Source organism: Rhinolophus hipposideros (assembly GCF_964194185.1).
Source record: "Rhinolophus hipposideros genome assembly, chromosome: 2".
NCBI lineage: Eukaryota > Metazoa > Chordata > Mammalia > Chiroptera > Rhinolophidae > Rhinolophus > Rhinolophus hipposideros.
Genome location: NC_138048.1, coordinates 2,036,401 through 2,056,466, shown reverse-complemented (window position 1 = coordinate 2,056,466; position 20,066 = coordinate 2,036,401). Strand labels below are relative to the sequence as shown.

The following is a 20,066-nucleotide window of genomic DNA, read 5'->3' as shown; positions in this document are numbered from 1 at the left end:
GTGATCTAGGTCCACCAAGTTAGTAAAACTTGGGTGAAAATTGAATTGCATGAGGAAAGAGGAAAGGCATGATCCTCTCTTGGCAGTTTTCTGATTCTTTCAGAGTTAACAATTGCCTTGAGAGGTAATTTGGGGAATTCTTGGATGATCATGATAAAGTCCATGTCTCCCAATGAGTCTGCATATTATCTGTACCTCTTAAACCTCTTTATTTTTAAACCAGCAAAAGGAACTTTAATCCTGACAAATGCACTATCCATCTGGGAAAGTAATCTCCTTACTCAAAACTAATCAGTAAATAAATAAGAAAATGAATAGTAGCAAACTGCAGTACAAAATTCTTAGTAAAAAGTACGGAAGAACACTTTATTTATTTCTGTTTGTTTTTAGTATGCAAGCAGGGTTTATTAGTGATACCCACAGGGAAGAGAATGGGCCTAACCAAGGTGAGGGAGAGAGAGTGAGAGAGAGACAGAAAGCAAGAGACAGAGAGGGAGACAGAGAAAGTGAGAGAGGGAGAGGGAGAGAGAGAGAGAGAGAGAGAAAGAGAGAGAGAAGATGGGGGGGCCCTTGCCCTGAAGACTTACAGTTTGCTGACTGGGGTGAGGAAGTTACACATTGATTTGGCAGGAAAAGTGGTGCATGCTCTTCCATGGGATGGTGTGACCTCCTAAAATGGGTGGGAGTCTCTTGACTCAGATCCTTATCTTGCTCCAGACAACCTCTGTCATTGGTTGTAAAAACAGATGCGTGGCTGGAGGCAGTTAATCAAAGCTAGTCATGAGATTTTTCTGTAGGCACTATGGGCCCCTTCCTGTCCCCCTCCCTCCTATATTTTCTAACTTTTACCTAACATTTTCCCCTCAAGCATTAGTGAAACCGGGGGCCAAACATGTCTGGGGCCTGTGCTTCCTGCGCAGCTCAGTAAATAGACTGACACAGGAGCTGGGTGGTAGATTAAGTGTTAATTATCAGAGCACCAGTGGTTTGAGAAGGCAGCAGGTTAACACCTCCTAAAACTGCCTTAACATTCTCAGACCAGCTTTTTGTTTTTGTTTTATTTTTTGAGGTTTCTTTCTTTCATTAGTTTCAGGTGTACAAAACAATGTAATAGTTAGTTAGACATTTCACCCCTCACAAAGTGATAATCCCTCTCCCCCAACCTATTGCCCCTCTGACATCGTATATATCTATTACAATTCCATTGACTCTATTCTCTATGCTATACTCCATATCCCACGACTACATATGTTAAATTATAGTTGACATACAATATTATTCAGCTTCAGGTGTACAGTGCAGAGGTCAGGCATCTACATCTTCCTTGAAGTGGTCTCCCTAATAAGGTAAGTGCCCATCTGACACCCTACAAAATCTTTACATTATTGATTGTATTCCCCAAACTGTCTTTCATATCCCCGTGACAATCTTGTGATTACCAATTTGTGCTTTCTAATCCCTTCCCCTTCTCCCTCATCCCCACTCACCTCCCATCTAGCAACATGAGTTTTTCCTCCATCTCCCGGAGACTATTTCTATTTACTTTGCTCATTTATTCAGTTTTTTATGTTCCACATATAAGTGAGATCACATGGTATTTGTCTTTCTCCAACTGAATTATTTCACTTAGCATAACGTTCTCTAGGTCCACCCATATCGTTGCAAATGGTAAGATTTCCTTCTTCTTTATGGCCGAGTAATACTCCATTGTATAAATGTACCACAGTTTCTTAATCCAGTCGTATACCCATGGGCATTTCAGTTGTTTCCAAGTCTTGGCTATTGTAAATAGTGCTGCAATAAACATAGGGGTGCATATATTTTTTGAAATTAGCGTCTTGGATTTCTCCGGATAGATACCTAAGAGTGGAATTGCTGGGTCATAATTTCCAGTTTTTTGAGATACCTCCACACTGCCTTCCATAACCGCTGCACCAATCTGCAATCCCACCAACAGTGCCCCAGGGATCCCTTTTCCCCACATCCTTGCCAGCACTTGTTGTTTGTTGATTTATTGATGATAGTGTTGTGCAGGGCTCAGCTCCCACTCCCCGCCCAAGAACGCAGGACACGGTAAGGCCAAACAGGAACACCCACGGAGCCATAGATAGGGGAGTCAAACCAATATATTCTCGCTGGTGGCTGGGCTGGAGACACAGGAAGCAGGATCTACATAATCTGCCTAACAGCAGTCCACGCTTGCCAGCCACCATCTTCTTGCTAGCCCCCATTTCTTCCTGCTAGCGTAGCCACAGCAGTTATATTAGTGGCCAATGGCCTATGGGTTACAGCTGACGGCCAACTAGCCACAGCTGCTGGCCATCTGATCACAGTTGATGGCCATTTACTACCCGAGCCAGCACCTTTCTATGTGAGGCCGAGAGCCTGGAAACTGTTTTTTGGGTGCTTTGTCCCCACAATAGCTATTCTGATTGGGGTGAGGTGGTATCTCCTTTTGGGTTTTATTTGCATTTCTCTCATGATTAGTGACAGCTTGGGGTTTTTAAGGGAAAATCTGGGTGTTCCTCCAGAGGCTACGTGAGGGTTGAAGGGGTCTTCATGGAGCCTTCTCTGATTGTATGGTAGATTCTATGCCACGTGATTCTATGGAGTCAGCCACCCGGAACAATGATGGGATTAGCCTGGTAGACCATTGAGAATATGTTCAATAAGCCTAAGGGCATTAGTCATAAATTTCAGGGTAATTTTATAAAACAGGGAACTGGATGGGACAGGGAACATTTCAAGCTCAAGCTGCAGGGGGATGTTCTATTGTTAAGCTGTAGGTAGGTAAAGAAAAGGTGAGGCCAGGGATGTGGAGAGGCCTCCACTATGGAAGTACAAACCAGGCCCTGTTTCATTAGGAACCCAAATCTTTAGGGATTTTGGGGTGATGACCGCTCTGGCTACTTCCTGCTGTAAAGGGACGTTGAGACATCTTTGGATTCCATCTGCTTGCTAACTATTGATTGGAGAAGGCAGAGGGAAGTGTCCATCCATTAGCCCATGATAAGTGTCTGGAGCTCAGGGTCCCAGGGGTCGATAGTCGTTCTTGACAATCTATTTGTAGCTTGGTAGCCTTGTGTTACAAATGGCTGGAGACAAAAAGGGTACAACCCGAGTCATGGCACCAAAATGTTATGGGAGTCTCCATTCTTCTTGCCTACATAGTGAAGAATCAAAGGTCAGCAAGCTCATAAATATGCAAGCAGGGTTTATTAGTGATACATTCTCAGGGAAGAGGTTGGGGAGAGAGAAAGAGAGAAAGAGAGAGAAGCCTAGGTCCCCAGTATTAGTGATACGTTCTCAGGGAAGAGAATGGGGACAGCTGAGGTGAGAGAGAGAGCCAGAAGAACACTTTATTTGATTTATTTATTATTAGTAAGCTGGATATTTTTCTTTTGTTTTCTGGGTGTTTTTTTTTTTTTTTTCTTAATTGGGGAACAGTGGTGTGTTTTTTCCCAGGACTCTCATCAGCTCCATCCAAGTCAAGTTGTTGTCCTTTCAATCTTAGCTGTGGAGAGTGCAGCTCAGCTCCAGGTCTAGTTGCCGTTGTTAGTTTCAGGAGGCACAGCCCACCATCCCTTGTGGGAGTCGAACCAGCAACCTTGTGGTTGAGAGTCCGTGCTCCAACCAACTGACCTGTCTGGCCACTTGGGAGCTCAACGGCAGCTCATTGACTTCATTCTAGTTGCGAAGGGCGCAGCTCACTGGCGCATGCGGGAATCATACCAGCAGCCCTGTTGCCCAGAGTCTGCGCTCTAACCAACTGAGCCACCAGTCAGCCCCAAAAGAACACTTTAGATCTTGGGGTTAACTTCCTAAGCAAGACTCAAAACCCAGAAGCCATAAGGAATAGATGGAGTTGATATAATAAAAATTAATATTTCAGTGGGACAAGAGCCAAGTGATAGACTAAGAGAAAATATTCTGAGTATAAATATTCAGAATATAAATTAGAAAATGGTTTCTATCCATAACATATTAAAATGTCCCTATATTTCAGTAAAAAGATACAACCAAATTAAAACTGATAAAGTGCTGAATAGGTAGTTTACAGAAAAAGAAATCCAAATGATTAATACACATATAAGTAGACACTTGAGCTTGTGGGTTAATAGAGAAATGCATATAGATATATATGTGCCTTACCCCCAAACCAATCAAATCAAAATCTGTGGGATTTAAAAGCTTCCCACCCACCTAATTTCAATGTGTAGCTAAGGTTAAGAACCGCTGTTCTAAAACATATTAACTCAAAGTGTGGTCCATGGACAAGTAACATCAGCATTACTTAGGAACTGGTAAAAATGCAAATTACTGAGTTCCCTTTCAGACCCATTAAGTCAAAATCTCTGGGACAAGAAGCTCAGGAATCTATTTTACTAAGCCCTCCAGGTGATTCTGACACGCGCTCAAATTTAAGAACTCAGAATTTCTCTTCCTGACCTTAATTTATATTACAGAGCTACTGGGAGGATAACAATAGATGAGACAGATAAAAATATTTTCAGGAAAGGAAAAATAATGATTGCTAATGCAAGTAATCATTACTATTCGAACAAATTTGATGTACTCCTTGGGCCATACTCAGACCTTAGCGACATAATTCATTACTGAGATAGATGACATTTCCTGAACATATGGGAAAGTAGTACATGTCCTTATTTCTGATTCCTCTCCAAATACAGTGCAGTCCTAGTTCTGTAACAGCCTCAGTAAATGTGAAACTGCCCCAAGGATAAGAGGACAAATAGCTTTACTTTTCATTTCCTTAAATATTATGAGAACTAGATGTTTTGCAATGGTGTCTTTTTTCAGTATTTCTACTAAATGGGACAAGTGCATTTGTGCAGTCTGGCTACACAGGACCACTGATTCTGCTTTAAGTTTCAGAATGCTGCCCTGTGGTTACATTTGTCTCTCATGAGGCTTTATTCAATTGAAACGAACAAAAGATGTGTGCTTTTTTTTACCCATTAATCTGTCTGACAATATTCAATACATAGTCAAGTTACTAAAGCAGGGGAATGGCATAATAATCATATTTGGGTTTTGAAAAGGTCCTGTCTGCTGTATAGAACAATTCCAAAGAACACCAGCATTGCCTAGGAGCAAACTTTTTAAAATTATTAAAAACGCAAAAAATATTAAATAATAATACTTTTAAAAGTTGTTAAAAATTAAAATTATTAAAAATCATTTAAAATGCAAATCATTGAGTGTACCAAGGAGGTGTATATTGAAGTCCATTCAAGTCTGGAAATGAACTTGTATGTAATATTGTATTTTTTATCTCATTTTTAAAATATATTTTAGTGTATACTTTATGATATGAATTATATAGTAAAATTTTGAAAGAATACCACAAATGGAGTAAGAAAAATCCAACGCATTATGAAGGAAGTTACACAATTAGACAGCCAAGAGTTTGGGCATCTGAGAACCAGGTGATCTTGGTCTCGTTTGAGTTGTAGTGCCACCTCGTGGTCATTCCAACCCTAGTTTAATCATCAGTGGGGACAATTCTATATACAGGCTATATGAAACTTCTAGGAGGACATAGGTTTATGCCCATTTGTCGACTTGCTATGGGACACTGGGCATAGGAAATACCAAGCACACTGGGACCCACTTCAGTCTCTCTGCTTCCTGCCTCACTCTCCCCCCACACTTCAATCCCTGCCCCCCAAAAGATGACAGGGGAGGTGAGAGGAAAACAGGAACAAATCAACAGTTGTGTTATGTCCAAATTTACATTATCATGACTTTTATGTTATTAGAATATAGTACTAAATATCTGTGGTTAATAAATAAATATGCACATATTAGGGTACATATTTTTAAGATTTCAATATTGTTGAACAATCAAAAAAGTTAGGGGGCTACCAGATGGCTCAGTTGGTCAGAGCACGAGCTCTGAACAACAGGGTTGCTGGTTCTATTCCCACATGGGCCACTGAGCTGTGCCCTCCACGACTAGATTGAAGACCAGCTACCGCTGAGCTTCCGGAGGGGCGGCCGGATGGCTCAGTTGGTTAGAGCGCGAGCTCTCAACAACAGGGTTGCCTGTTCAATTCCCGCATGGGATGGTGGCTGCGCCCCCTGCAACTAAAGATTGAAAAAGGTGACTGGACTTGGAGCTGAGCTGCGCCCTCTGCAACTAGATTGAAGGACAACGACTTGGAGCTGATGGGTCCTGGAGAAACACACTGTTCCCCAATATTCTCCAATAAAAGTTAAAAAAAAAAAAAAGTTGAGACTCCCAGTGTAGAGAATAAATTGGAGGGAAAACAAGCCTAAAGGAAGAAAGGCAAGTTAAAACACTACTGAAGTAATTTAGTCAAGAGACAGTGACGGTCTGAAACCAGAGTGATAGTAATGAGATTTGGAGGGAAGTGGATAGGTTTGATATTTAGAAGATAAAATTGAGTCCTTATCTTTAAGAGATACAAACTGAAATAAGTACAGATAAATTGATATGTCTGGGATTTTCTTTAAAACAATCCAATTAGGGAGAGGGGAAATGGGAGGGGGGGTTATAGATGAAACAAACACTGGCCATGTGCTGATAACTGCTGAAGCTGGGTGATGGGCATAAGGGGATTCTTTATTCTATTTTCTCTCACTTTTGCGTATATTTGAAACTTTCCATAAAAGTTAAACAAAATTAAAGTGCCTGGGAATAATTAAAGTGCCTGGCAAAAATTCAATAGTAAGGTAGACGTATGAAATATAAAGCTCATAGAGAAACCTCAGCAAAGAATTTGGGAGTGGTCAGCAGGCAGAGAGTTAACTGAAGCCTTAACGGTGAATGTGGTCACCTAGGAATAAAAAGAGAAAGAAAGCTAAATTACACGCTGAGGAATACCAACAGTTAATGGGATGGCAAAGGAAGTGTTGCTAATAAGAGAGTAAGTCATGGAAGCCAAAAGAAGAAAGTGTTACAAGAAGCAGGCATTAATCTATGTTGTCAAATGCTGCTGGGAGGTCAGGAAAAGAAGAGCTGACCAACAATTTTTTTTGGATTCAGCCATATGAAAACCATTGGTGTCATTGGTGAAATTGGTGAGAAGCATTTAAGAGGCGGCGGGCAGGACAAAGAACATTGTATGTAGAATTGAGACTGACTGGGAGATGAAGAAATAGAATCAGCTGTATGAAAAACTCAAAAAGTTTGGTGGAGTTGAGAAATATATAGGTACCTGGAGAAAGGATGTCTGCCTGGAATGACATCAACTGCTCATTTATTGATATATTGCTAACAAGTTTTCTTTCTTTAAATGACCTACTACCCCCCTTTGATTCTGTCCTGGACCCTCCTGCTAGATTTGAGTGTAGCTTTGACTGGGTCACTCTTTGTATGAGATCTCCCAGTACCTCTCCATTGCTTACTGAGCTCTGCACCAGTGTCTCAGGCTACTTTTCCCTGACATCAGCCAAAATGAACCACTCTTCTCTCCTTCAGTATGCGTTTTGTTCAGATATTTGCCTCTAGCTAGAATATATGCCTCTTCTCCAATCTTTGTCTCTTAAAATCTTGCTCATCTTTCCCATCTCGTCTAGCATATGGTGCCACATTCTCCTTGAGCCCTTTCCCGATAGACCTCCTCTCCACCGGAGTAGGTACGGTCTCTCCCTCCTCTATTTTTCCAATGCATGCTATTTATATCTCCTTATGGCATCCATCGGATTTTGCTTTGCATTTATTTTTCTGGGTTATTACATCCTTTTTATATCCACAGAGTGTACATACTTGAAACTGACTTTATCTTCCTCATCTTTATGTCACGGAGGTACCTAACACAGTATCTTGCACAAAATAACTTTTTGAATTAAATTGGATTCCCAAAGCTCTATTGTTTCTAATGCTTGGGGATTTACACTGCCTTTTAGAATTACAATGCTATTCAGTTACTGCCTTCCATGTAACGTTGTAATTTTTATAATCTTTCTTCATATGATCCAAAAATAATACCCAACATTTGTTACTTTTTACTTATAAACTGTTTTTCATATGGGTTATCTAATTTCTTCATACATTTTGAGATACAAATAGTTATATAACCTCCATCTAAATATAACAAATGTTTAATTTGTCATGATTAATCAGATCCTATTAAAAGAAAACCCTCACAGATATGCTGAAGCCTTATAATTTCATTTCCTTTTTACATTCTCCAGAGGTACAACTCTCCTGGAGTTGATGTACATCCTTCCCAACCATGTGTTTAATCTTTCATCATCTATGTATTTATACTTAACTCACACAAAGTCTTATTTTGTGGTTTAAAAATGGTATGTAAGTGATATATTATTATGTATTCCTTTGCGACTTGCTTTTATCTCTTGACATCATTTTCAGGGTTTATCTTTGTTAGCATGTGTTGCATACTTCATTTTGACTAAGAAATGGTATTCCAGTGTATGACTCTACCACCCCTTACTTAATCCTTACCTTAATTTTGTGAGGTAGCTATTATTAATCTCATTTTATAGATGAAAAAGTGAAGTACAGACAGGTTAAGTAACTTTAGGTAATACAGGTTCTAAAAGATGTAATGAGAACTTGTGCAGGGCCTCTAACTCCTAACCCCATCTTCTTTCCACTTTATCATTCAACTATTTAACAAATATTCACAGAATGCCTAGTGTGTGCCAGGCACTGTGTTAGGTCCTGGGCCTCTAAGCAGTGAATAAAACAGACAGGATTCTGCTCTCAAGGAGCCCATGTTCTAATTGGAGGAGATAGTCAATAAAATAGTATGCAATGTATCATTTGGTTTTAAGTGTTATGAAGAAAACTAAAGCAGGATGGAGGGAGAAAGAGTGTGAATTTAAGTGTGTGGTCTACATGATGCTCTCTGGTGACGTTTCAGCAAATACTTGCAGAGCGGTGATGAGAGAGGCGTGGTCAAGGTCACGGCTAAGGGTACAGCAAGTGCAAAATCCCCGAAGCAGGAGCATATGTGGCTGTCATTCCATCCCTTTGATTTTTTAAAAAATACTGTATCAGCCATCATCCTTAAGTGCTAAAGAACAAATGTAAGCACACCGCATGGCTTTGCCCGAATAAACACCTAATTTTGACACGTTAAGTCTCTTGCGATGGCCACCTTTCAAATAAACAAAGTAGGTCGAGCCAGAAAATGTCTACAACCAGAATCCATTGATTTAAACAGTAAATCGTATGTAGTAAATGCCCATAATAGCGACACACACAGGACTGCTGCTGCTTTGATGAGACACATATAAATACAATTCAGCCCCCTTTTTAAATACGAACGGTTGGGAGATTCCTCAAGGAACCCTAAGAAGACGTGAAGTTTAAAAACACTGCTGAAACAGAAAGGAGAGAGAGAAGCCCACCGCTTGCACCGTATTTCTCAGAAAGGATGTCAAGAGTGGTAGGAAAAAGAGGACGTGAGGTCGTTAGGCCGTGGGGAGCCTCGGGGAGGTCTAGCCTTTACTCGCCGAAGTGCCTCAGTTTTCACACGTGCGATACGAGGCAGCCTGGCCGGTGCCCTTCAGGCCCCTCCGCTCCGTGGATGCGGACGTTGTACTTTGCTGAGCCTCCCAGGCTGGGAGGAGCAACACGGCCGCCACGCCCCCAAAGTCGCCGCGAATCTCCCACGGGGTATTCCGGGCCAGCGAGACCCGCCTTGGCCCCGCCCACTCGGACCTCCCCCCTCCCCGCCTTGGCCCCGCCCACTCGGACCTCCCCCCTCCCCGCCTTGGCCCCGCCCACCCGGACCTCCCCCCTCCCCGCCTTGGCCCCGCCCACCCGGACCTCCCCCGCCTTGGCCCCGCCCACTCGGACCTCCCCCCGCCCCCGGCCCCTGCGCAGAACAGGAAGAGCCTAGCGCGCGGCGCCACCGCGGCTTCCGGGAGGAGTTTTGGGCGCCGTGAGGACCCGTCGGGCGCCGCGCGTTTCCAAAGCTGTGCAGACGCCGGGAGCCCGCCTCTGCGACGCCGACGAGCGCAGCGCATCCTCAGCATGGGCGAGCATGGTTTGGAGCTGGCGTCTATGATCCCCGCCCTGCGAGAGCTGGGCAGGTAGGGCCCGGCCCGGCCGTCAGGGGCCCGCGGCCTCCGCTGGGTCCGGCGGGCGTCTCACGTGCTCTCCCCGACCGCGCGCGCCCCGGCTCGTAGCCCCCGAATCCCGGCCGCGGCGCTTTTGTGGTGGTGCTCCGGGCTGACCCGCGCTTCTCCCTCGGAGGCGGCCAGGGCGTCGCTGCAGACCTGCGGGCACTGTCCGGGGGGGAAGTGGCTGCCGGCGCCGCTTTCCCTGCGCGGCCCCGGGAGCCCGGCCCCGCTCGGGTGCTCCCTGCAGCTGGAGGGAAGCGCCACTGGTCGTCACTTCCGTGCACTTTGCTTCCCGAAAACCTCTTGCCGTACGTGAGAGGCTTGACCCGGGGACTCCCCCAGGTCCAATGTATGATCGGTCGTGGACGAATTGGGTTTTTAGCTCCACCTTTTGATCCAGACCTGCACACGGCAGAAAAATCGCTGGTTCTGGTTTGGTGCAAGGAAGGCCAGTTACTACACAAGGCAGTTTCTGTCTTCGAAGGGAAACCATAGGCCTCTCTGAAGACAGGACCTCTTGCAATCTTCAATCCGTTATGTTAGTCAGAAATCCCAGGGATAGGCCACGACGTTCACAAAAGAATAAATGTGCACAGAATGTGGCCAAAACATGAAGATACTTCAATATTGTTTTATTTGCAAAAGCCTGTCTTCTGAAAACTCAGGAGTAAAACCTTGCAAACCAGTACCCTACCCTGTGAGAAGGGACAGATGTGGATGAGTGCCGCCTCCCTTCAGCACACACGCAGCCTTCCCGCCACCCGGCCTAAAGGCCAGCAGGCAGGGTTTACGTGTGTTTGCTTCCTTGGTTAAGAATTGTAGCCCTCTGCAAAGAAGTAAGTGGGCTTGTACCACTACTGCGGTTGGACTGCCAGTTGGAATAATTACCTCCCAATTTCTTACTGTTTGACAACTCAGCACACAAAGTTAAAACTAACATTAAGCCCACCAGATATTTAATTTCTTTTTCTTTTTTGCTGTGCAGTTGTGTTCATCTCCACTTGTTGGCCATACAAGGATGTTAGTCTTCCTTCATTACATAAAGAAGAGGATAAATGAAGGGACCATACTTGTCTTAATCCTACTTTTGTGTGCATTAATTGTTTTCACTTTGCATTAGGTGCAAACATTTTGTATTAATATTTTGTAAAGTAACATCTACATTTCTAAAAAGCTGAATACAGGTGCTCATTTCAGGAAGTTGATGCACAGATTTCATCTTTCAGGCTCAGTATGTTTCCCCCATCTTGCTTTAATGGAGAATTAGCTTATTAATACTTTTCTTCCCTCTGCTCTTCCTCTATGAGACTTGTTAATAAAAACAGTATCTTAGATTTATTTATAGTCTCTTTCATCAACAGAGCTTACCCCTGTGTTATCTTTCATTCGTTTGTAATTCTGACAATGAATTGAAAAACTGACCCACAGAGAATTGTATGATAGTTTTTAATTGTCATGACTTTTTCATTGCACCTGTTTCATTCAAGCTTATTCAGTCTTACAGTATCTCCATGATATAGAACATGACAAATATTATCACTATTAAGAAACTGAGTCACAGAAGTTGAAGCAAAGGCAAAGAGACAGCAGTTATCAGAGCTGTGTTTCAGATTGAAGACATCAAGGCATTTTCTCCCATATTTGTTTTTCTTTAATTGTGGCAATTAGATTTCTGAGAAAAAAATGAGATGTCACAGTTCTAATGTGTGGGCTCCTCTACCTCTGTCTCTCAGGGATAAATTTTGTTCTACTTTTTTGTTGTTGTTAGCATTCTTTACTTAGCATAGTCTTTCTGGATGATCTCATTTGCTCTCCTCCTTCAGTTACTGTCTGCTATTTGATGACTCCAGATGTGTTTCACCAAATCGTATCTGTCTCCAATAGAACTATATGTACTGCTGGATAACGGCAGTTTTACCTGGGTGTCCCATATGCAGTTAAGACTTAACATGTCCAATACAAATTCTCTGCATATTCCAACCTGCTCAAGATTTTTTTTTTAATTCCTCTCATTCACTGAGGTAGGGATATTTCAGTAAATGATGCCACGTTCACTCATTTTTCCAAACCAGAAATCTGGGAATCATTCCTAGCTCCCTATGTGTTTTTGGCTGTCCTTGGTTCTCTTGTCATCTTCACTCTCTTCCTAAGTTGCTTTATCTAGTCCCATGACTTTACATATTATCTATATGCTGATAACTCCCAAACTTATATCTCTAGTCCAGAGATATAAATTATGTTGCTTACTCAACATCTACACCCAGAAATGAAAATTAACATATCCAAAGCAAACCTTGTAATTTACTGTCCTTTAACCTGTTCCTTTTCCAGGTTATTATAAATGTACCAACCAAAAGCCAGGGAGTTATCCTTGATTTTTTCCCTTATCCCTTAATAATCCACCAGCAAATCCTGTCAATACTGCCTTTGAAATACACTTCTCACCATCTCCATGGCTACCATCATAATTTCTTATCTAGACTATTACAGTAAACTCTCAGTTTATCTCCATTTCCGTTTTTACTCATTTACAATGGATTTCCCACTCAGCAATCAAAGTGACTTTTATAACTACAAATCATGTTGTAGATTATATAGCATTATTTCCCTGCTTAAAATCTTCCTTTGGCTTTCTGGCACACTTAGAATAAAATCCAAACTTCTTGCCAAGGCCTCTAAATTCCTGCATAATCTGCTCACTGTATTCCAATAATATTGGTTTATTTTTCATATACACCAAGGTTTTTTCTGCCTTCAGTCCTTTGCGCTCTTCTCTCTGAACACTGGTTGGTTCCATTAAGATGTCATTTCAGAGGACCCTTCTCTGACCTTCCTGTTTAAAATTACTTTGTAATCACAAGATATTTTCAGATAGTGACAGTTATTAATTAAAATATTAAACGGGGAGGGAGATAAAGGGTTTGGGGAGCAGCAATAGTCGCCACTAGAGGAGATTTGGATGGTAAGAAGAAGCCAGTCATGTGAAAGTGGGAGAAGTGTCTTAGATGGAATAGGATGTACAAAGGCCCCTACGTAGGAGTGATTCTTGTTGTTCAAGAATAGGAAGAAGGCTGGAACATAAAGAGTAGAGGGGAGTGGTGTTAGTTAAGGATGGAAGAGCAGAAGGGCCAGATCCTTTAGAAACTGATAGGCCAGGATGAGGAGTTGGATTTTATTTTAATATCAGTGGGAAGCCATTGGAATGTTTTAAACAGAGAAATAACACAATTCATGTTTTAAAAACTTCAATGTCTCACTGCCTTCAATATAAAATCCAAACTCCTTATTTCGTCCTTTGACCTCATCTTCCCTCTTCAGCTTCACCTCCAATTACTGTCTCTCTCTTCTTTAGCCATATAGAACCTCTTAGAGTTTTTTGAGCAGCCTGTGTTCTTGTTCCTGAGCCTTTGTTTCCGCCACTTGGAATGCCCTCCTTCTTTCCCTTATTTTATCTGGCAAGCTCCTTAGGGCTCAGCTTTTTGTCTCACCTCCTCCAGGGACCCTTGACTCATAGGCCATTCTCAGGGCTGAGTTCTCTTGTTTTCGATCTTGGCTCTATTAATACTTAACCATGTGGTGTTAAAATGATTTGTCCTTTAATTTACAACTACTTTTCTGGCAGGTGCAGGGTATCTTGTTTGCTAAATGTATCAAAGTTTCATGTAATACTTAAATATCCACTCAGATATTACAGTATACTTTTCAAAAAGTACATCCTTTCAGTTCAGTTCCAAAACTCAGAGGTTGCAAAATAAGAAATGCTCATTATCCCATGAGTTTATTTTGATAGTACATTTAATGAATGATAATCAATTCACCTTTTTTAAAAACTGATTTTTAAAAATTACACAAATAACACATGAATGCATTATCTTTATACAAAAGTAAACTTTATGGGAAACTGACTACCACCCATAATCCTGGTTCCTCTCCCCACACACCTTCATTCACATTCTTACTGACACTTGCGAAATTACATTTGGCTTATGAAAAAAATCTCTTGACTTCGTGTAAAACAATTCATGTTACCTTGTAATTTTAGACTTAAAAAACTTGTTTCAAGTTTCAAGTGTGTAATATGTCATCTGTATATTGCATTGTGTGCTCATCAGCCAAAAGTTTAGTCAAATGAAATATGTGAAATTAATTTTTAATATTTTATTTAACTAAATAATATACCCAGGTAACATTTCAACATGTAATTAACATAAAGTAATGAGATACTTTTTGTACTGAATATTCAAAATCCAGTGTGTATTTTATATTTATAGTACTTTTCAATGTGGACTAACCACAGTTCAGGTGCTCAATACTTACTACATGTGGCTACTAGCTACCATATTGGTCGGGGCAGGTCTAGGTTTTGCAGATTGGATGACTAGTATCATGTAGCATGTTCTTTCTTTCCCTTGTAAATTGGTAACACTGGTATTTAGATTTTCTGTTCATTTTTATTTATTTATCTATTTCTTTACATTTATTTATTTATTTATTTATGGAGGGCGCAGCTCACGGTGGCCCATGCCCAGATCGAACCGGCGACCTTGGTGCCATCAACACCAAGTTCCAATCAATTTGAGCTAACCGGCCACCCCCTCTTTTCATGTTTAAGTAGAAAAATACTGTGAATGTTAAAACTAAAAACGTTTGATCATTCAACTTTAGCGAGTCTTTTTACAAATGAAATTGTGACTCCTTTTAAGGGTTAAAAATTTTTTATTTATATTTTAGTGCCAGTCCAGAGGAATATAATATAGTTGTACAGAAGCCAAGACAAATTCTATGTCAGTTTATTGACCGAATACTTACAGATGTAAATGTTGGTAAGAAATAATTACTTCTTATATAAGCTTTATTAATTAAATTGTTTTCTTTTTTGTATATATGACATTATGCAAGCATTTTTCTCCATGTAGTTTTTATAGAGTTAGTTTTTATGAAAGTTACGTTTTCAAGAAAGTTACTGAAAGTATTATTTGTTACACAATGTGCATTTGGGCTTTTAAAGTAATTCTGTTTTCGTGTTTGTTATGTAGATTTCTGCTGCTTACTATGAGTTCTTTGATATAAGGTATTATTATAGATAAAAAATATTTGGCTATTTCCAATGATGTAGACTCCATTTTAGCTAGGTCTTGTGTCAGTGGTTGAAAACAGGCAAATGCCATAAAAAACTCTTTAAATAAGAGTTGGTGACTTTGTGAGTTGTTGAATCAACTCCTGTTTGTGTTTCCTGTATGTAGCAATCTAAAAGAAATGACAAACTTGGCAAGATGGTGTCCCATCTGTCTGGCTACCATGTTGTTACCATACCTGTTAAAATTACATTGAAGGAGTAATACAGAGTGCCATGTGGCTCATGGTTTATAAATTTGATTCCAAATTTGGTACAGATTTTATGACTTATGATATTTATTTACCCTCTTTTATCAGCCAATAAAATTATAAGTTGCTGAAAAATAACAACTACTGAATACTTGAAGATGTGTTTTCATATGGTGCTCCTCCTGTTTAGACCGCTCGCCCTTTTTCTCACTGCTTTACCAACTCTTCATCATCTAGGAATCAACTCCTTCACATCTTCCCACACACTTGTTTCCTCTATTCTGGATTAGTGTAATTAACATATTACATTATAATTATTACTTTATTTGTCTGACTTTCTCACCTGTTTGTGAGTTTTTGTTGTTGTTTTTAATCCTCAGATTTAGCACAGTGCCAGGCATACTATAGGCCTATAGTACATGTTTGGTGAATGTATGCGTAATAGATGAATGAGCATGATTATTAAACATTTAAAATTAGAAAGGTAGGATTGTAGTGTTTAGTCCCATCAATTTAGCATAAGCTAGACATAATTATGGTCACCAAAGTCTAGTTTCTTAACAAAAGAACAGTCTAATTTGTCACAGCTCTTTAAAATGAATCTTTTATTTTTAAGTTGCTCTAGAACTTGTAAAGAAAACTGACTCGCAGCCAACCTCTGTGATGCTGCTTGATTTCATCCAGCATATCATGAAGTCCTCCCCACTTATGTTTGTAAATGTGAATGGAAGCCATGGGCAAAATGAGGCCAAAGGCAGCTGTATTGGTAAGTCGTGCTGTTTGTACATTCATTTGCAATCTGTCTAATGAAATCTACCTCTTCTGAAATATAACACGTACATTAATAGACATTTTGGTCAAATTTGTTATAAATTGAGGGAGCAAAATGGTAGTCGTAGTTTTATTTCATGTATCCTTATTGTTTTCTTGTGTCATGAGCTAGATACCCAGAATGGAACAGAAGTTAATCAGATTTGTTTATTTTCCATTGAATACTTGAGCAACTTTCTTTTTTCTGGTTTTGGTAATCTTTTCCTTCTAGATCAGACATCAGCAAATTATGGCCCACAGGATGGCTGCCTGTTTTTGTAAACAAAGTTTTATTGTAATATAGCCATGGTCATTCATTTACTTATTATTTGTAACCACTGCATAGGCAACATTGAGTAGTTGACGTGGAGACCGGATGGCCCTCAAACCTAAAATATATTACCTATCTGGTCTTTTAAGAATGAGTTCGCTGACTCCTGTTCTAGAGATTGACTTTTTTCTAGGCTTTATGCTTATTGTTCCCACTACTTTTGTCCCTTTTTTGGCCTCCTCCTAAAGAGATGTAAAGCAAATATCTTTTCCTTCTTTTTATGTACAATTCACAGAGTATTTTGAACTTTTTTGCTTGACTTTCAAGACTCATTTTTGATAGCATGTCCCCCAAAGTCTTATCACTACTCCTGACTACATGCCTTAGGACTGGCTTGATTGCTTCTTAATGTTCTGTTAGTACAGAGTGTTCTGCATTTCTTCTATCATAGTTTTTTTAAACTCTTATAAATACCTGTTTGTCTATATTCTTTAACACACTGTTTTTTAAACAATAAAATAGTCTAGAAAGTATCATAATACACTGCACATAAGAATAAATACTGTTTCATGAAACTTTTGTTTCATATATTTGAATAAATATGTATATGTATACTGGGTCATGTTATAAAATATATCCTTAGTTTCTGTCAACAAGTTTAAGAAACTTTAATATAAGATTTATGAGGACAGGACTATGATTTGTTCTTGTGCACTTGGGACAAAGTTGCCACTCAATAAAATACTTGTTGAATGGGTGGTGATAATAATAACTACTATTTATTGAGCGTTTATTTAACTTCAGGCAGTATGCTGACAATTTCACATATATTATCTTACTTGATCATCATGGTAACTAGTAAAGTAGATATCGTTATTCCCCTTTCATAGTTGAAGTTACAGAGGTTCAGAGAAACAAAAATTCACACAGCTAGTAAGCAGAAAGCTCGGACCTTGTCTGTTTAACTCCAAAATTGGTATTCTAAATTACTATATTTCCATTGTTGTAAGGAATGTTTTTAGACTATTTTGTTAGTGAAGTTTATACTTTAAAAATAGATCATCAAGCATTTAGCAAATTAATGAGTACTTTTTTGTTTGTTTATTTCAAAGATTTCAGTAATTGGATCATAAGAAGACTTCTGCGGATTGCAGCAACTCCATCCTGTCATGTGTTGCACAAGAAAATTTGTGAAGTCATCTGCTCATTATTATTTCTCTTTAAAAGCAAAAGTCCTGCTATTTTTGGAGTACTGACAAAGGAATTATTACATCTTTTTGAAGACTTGATTTCTTTCCACAGAAGAAATGCAGTGGGACATCTTGTGGAATGGCCCGTGGTAGTTAGCCGATTTTTAAGTCAATTAGATGAACATGTGGGGTATTTACAACCAGCTCCTTTGCAGTTCATGAACATGCAAAATTTAGAATATATTGAAGTCACTTTATTAACAGTTCTTATTCGTATTATTGCAGTTGTGTTTTTTAGAAGGCAAGAACTCGTACTTTGGCGAATAGGTTGTGTTTTGTTGGAATATGGTAGTCCAAAAATTAAATCCTTAGCAATTAGCCTTTTAACTGAACTCTTTGAACTCGGAGGACTACCAGCACAACCAGCCAGCACTTTCTTTAGGTCATTTTTGGAATTAATAGAACACCTTGTAGAAATGGATGCCGACGAACTGAAACTCTATGAAGAGCCATTGTCAAAGCTGATAAAGACACTCTTCCCCTTTGAGGCAGAAGCTTATAGAAATATTGAACCTGTCTATTTAAATATGCTGCTAGAAAAACTCTGTGTCATGTTTGAAGACAGTTTGCTCATGCGGCTTAAATCTGATTTGCTAAAAGCAGCTTTGTGCCACTTACTGCAGTATTTCCTTAAATACGTGCCAGCTGGGTATGAATCTGCTTTACAAGTCAGGAAGGTTTATGTGAGAAATATTTGTAGAGCTCTTGTGGATGTGCTTGGAGTTCAGGTAAATGCAGAGGTAAGTCATTTTTAAGGTTACTTGTTAAGTATGTAGATTTCCCCCTAATTTAATTGTATACAAGATGTAACAATGAGAAAGTAGAATATCTTTAATAATACTGTACATTTAGAACAGGATGATTTTCATCATCTACTTTGGCTCCCTATAATGGATTTTTACTTTGATTTCAGAAGGATTTGTTCACCAAGGTAATGAACTGCCAGTGGAGTAGAATGATTTACAGTAGAATTTGTGAAGTGTAAGCATGTTTGTTGCATTATTAAAAGGGGGCCAGTTATCAACTTAATTGCAAAAACTTTGAACACTCACGTAGATTTTATCTTTGACAGGTTATAATCAATGACTTTTAGAAAACTTATTGGTACATTGTACGAGTCATGCCAGTTATGCTTCTTTTCCTATTTGGACTGTGGGAGATGGGCAGTACAATGAAATAGTCAAATATGCAGTAACTTGATTAAATATTTCATTTTATCTATAAGACTTGCTAGATATGTAGTATGAAAGAAGTTAGTAATTCCCTTACAGAATTATTTTGTGGCATTTTGACAGAGGGAAAAACAGGTTGTAGGGAGAAGGATTTGTTATATCTTCTAAGACTATAGAACCATAGTTCTAGATATAGAACTACATATATGTCTATAGATAGACTGAAATAATATAACTTAACTTAGGTTTTTGTTTTGACTGATGAGACTCTGAAAATAGTTTACTTTATTAGAAAACTTATAACTAATACCTAATATATTTTTTCTGTCTATGAATAATAAACATTTTCTAGAGATAGTTTTTGAAATTATTTTTGCTTTCTCAGTATTTGTTGGGCCCACTTTATGCAGCCTTAAAAATGGAAAGTGTGGAAATTATTGAGGAGATTCAGTGCCAAATGAAACAGGAAAACCTCAGCAGTAATAGTGATGGAGTATCACCTAAAAGGCCTCGACTCACCTCATCACTAAACTCCTCCGGAAGAGCACCAAAACAGGCTGATGGGTATGACCTTCATTCAGTTTTTGTTTAGTCATTTAGGAAAAGTTTATTTACTTAAAAAAAACCCTCACCTTTAGTTTAGTGCTTTGACTTAAATACGCAAAGAACATTTGTTCTTTCTAAAAGTGGACAAATGAATGCTTAAAATATTTTAATAGTTCTTATGTGAAAGATTTCATGAGTAAATATGGTTACTTAAAAAACTTTTTAAGGTCTTTACTTGGCTGTCTAATTTAACTTTTTAATATATGAAACATCTCAGGCTGTATGTATCTATCAGCAATTTAAAAACGTGAGCAGGGTGGCAGGGTAGCTCAGTTGGTTAGAGTGTGATGGTAGTAACACCAACGCTGCCGGTTTGATCCCCGCACTGGCCACTGTGAGCTGCATCCTCCTTAAAAAAAAAAAAAAAGTGAACAAATAAATATTTTTTTGGCATGTGGCCAAAGAATTCCCGTATTTCAGTCATCCCTGAAAGTTGTTTTAAATCTTAAGATAAATTTCAGTAGTTGACATTACATGTTGTCTTTTGTTTTAAATACTTTAACATTTGAACCAAACTTATATTAAATATGAATATATTTATACTGT

The 20,066-nt window shown here is 39.4% G+C and overlaps 1 protein-coding gene across 5 annotated transcripts in view; it reads left to right on the top strand.

Moving 5' to 3' along the window:
* Nucleotides 1-9,847: 9,847 nt before the first annotated feature.
* Nucleotides 9,848-20,066, top strand: part of ATR (ATR checkpoint kinase) — a 110,755-nt gene continuing 100,536 nt past the window's right edge. For 3 of the 5 annotated variants that reach the window (XR_013995208.1, XR_013995209.1, XM_081077678.1), the window contains exons 1-5: nucleotides 9,848-10,056; nucleotides 14,818-14,909; nucleotides 16,028-16,177; nucleotides 17,605-18,482; nucleotides 19,300-19,478. Coding sequence is in view for 3 of the 5 variants with exons in the window: in XM_081077678.1 (XP_080933804.1) it covers nucleotides 9,998-10,056; nucleotides 14,818-14,909; nucleotides 16,028-16,177; nucleotides 17,605-18,482; nucleotides 19,300-19,478 (1,358 nt within the window). In the remaining 2 variants the exon portion in view is untranslated. Of the gene's footprint in view, nucleotides 10,057-14,817; nucleotides 14,910-15,634; nucleotides 15,703-16,027; nucleotides 16,178-17,604; nucleotides 18,483-19,266; nucleotides 19,479-20,066 lie in introns of those variants that run through there. The other 2 variants (XM_081077679.1, XM_081077680.1) reach the window with 2 other exon arrangements.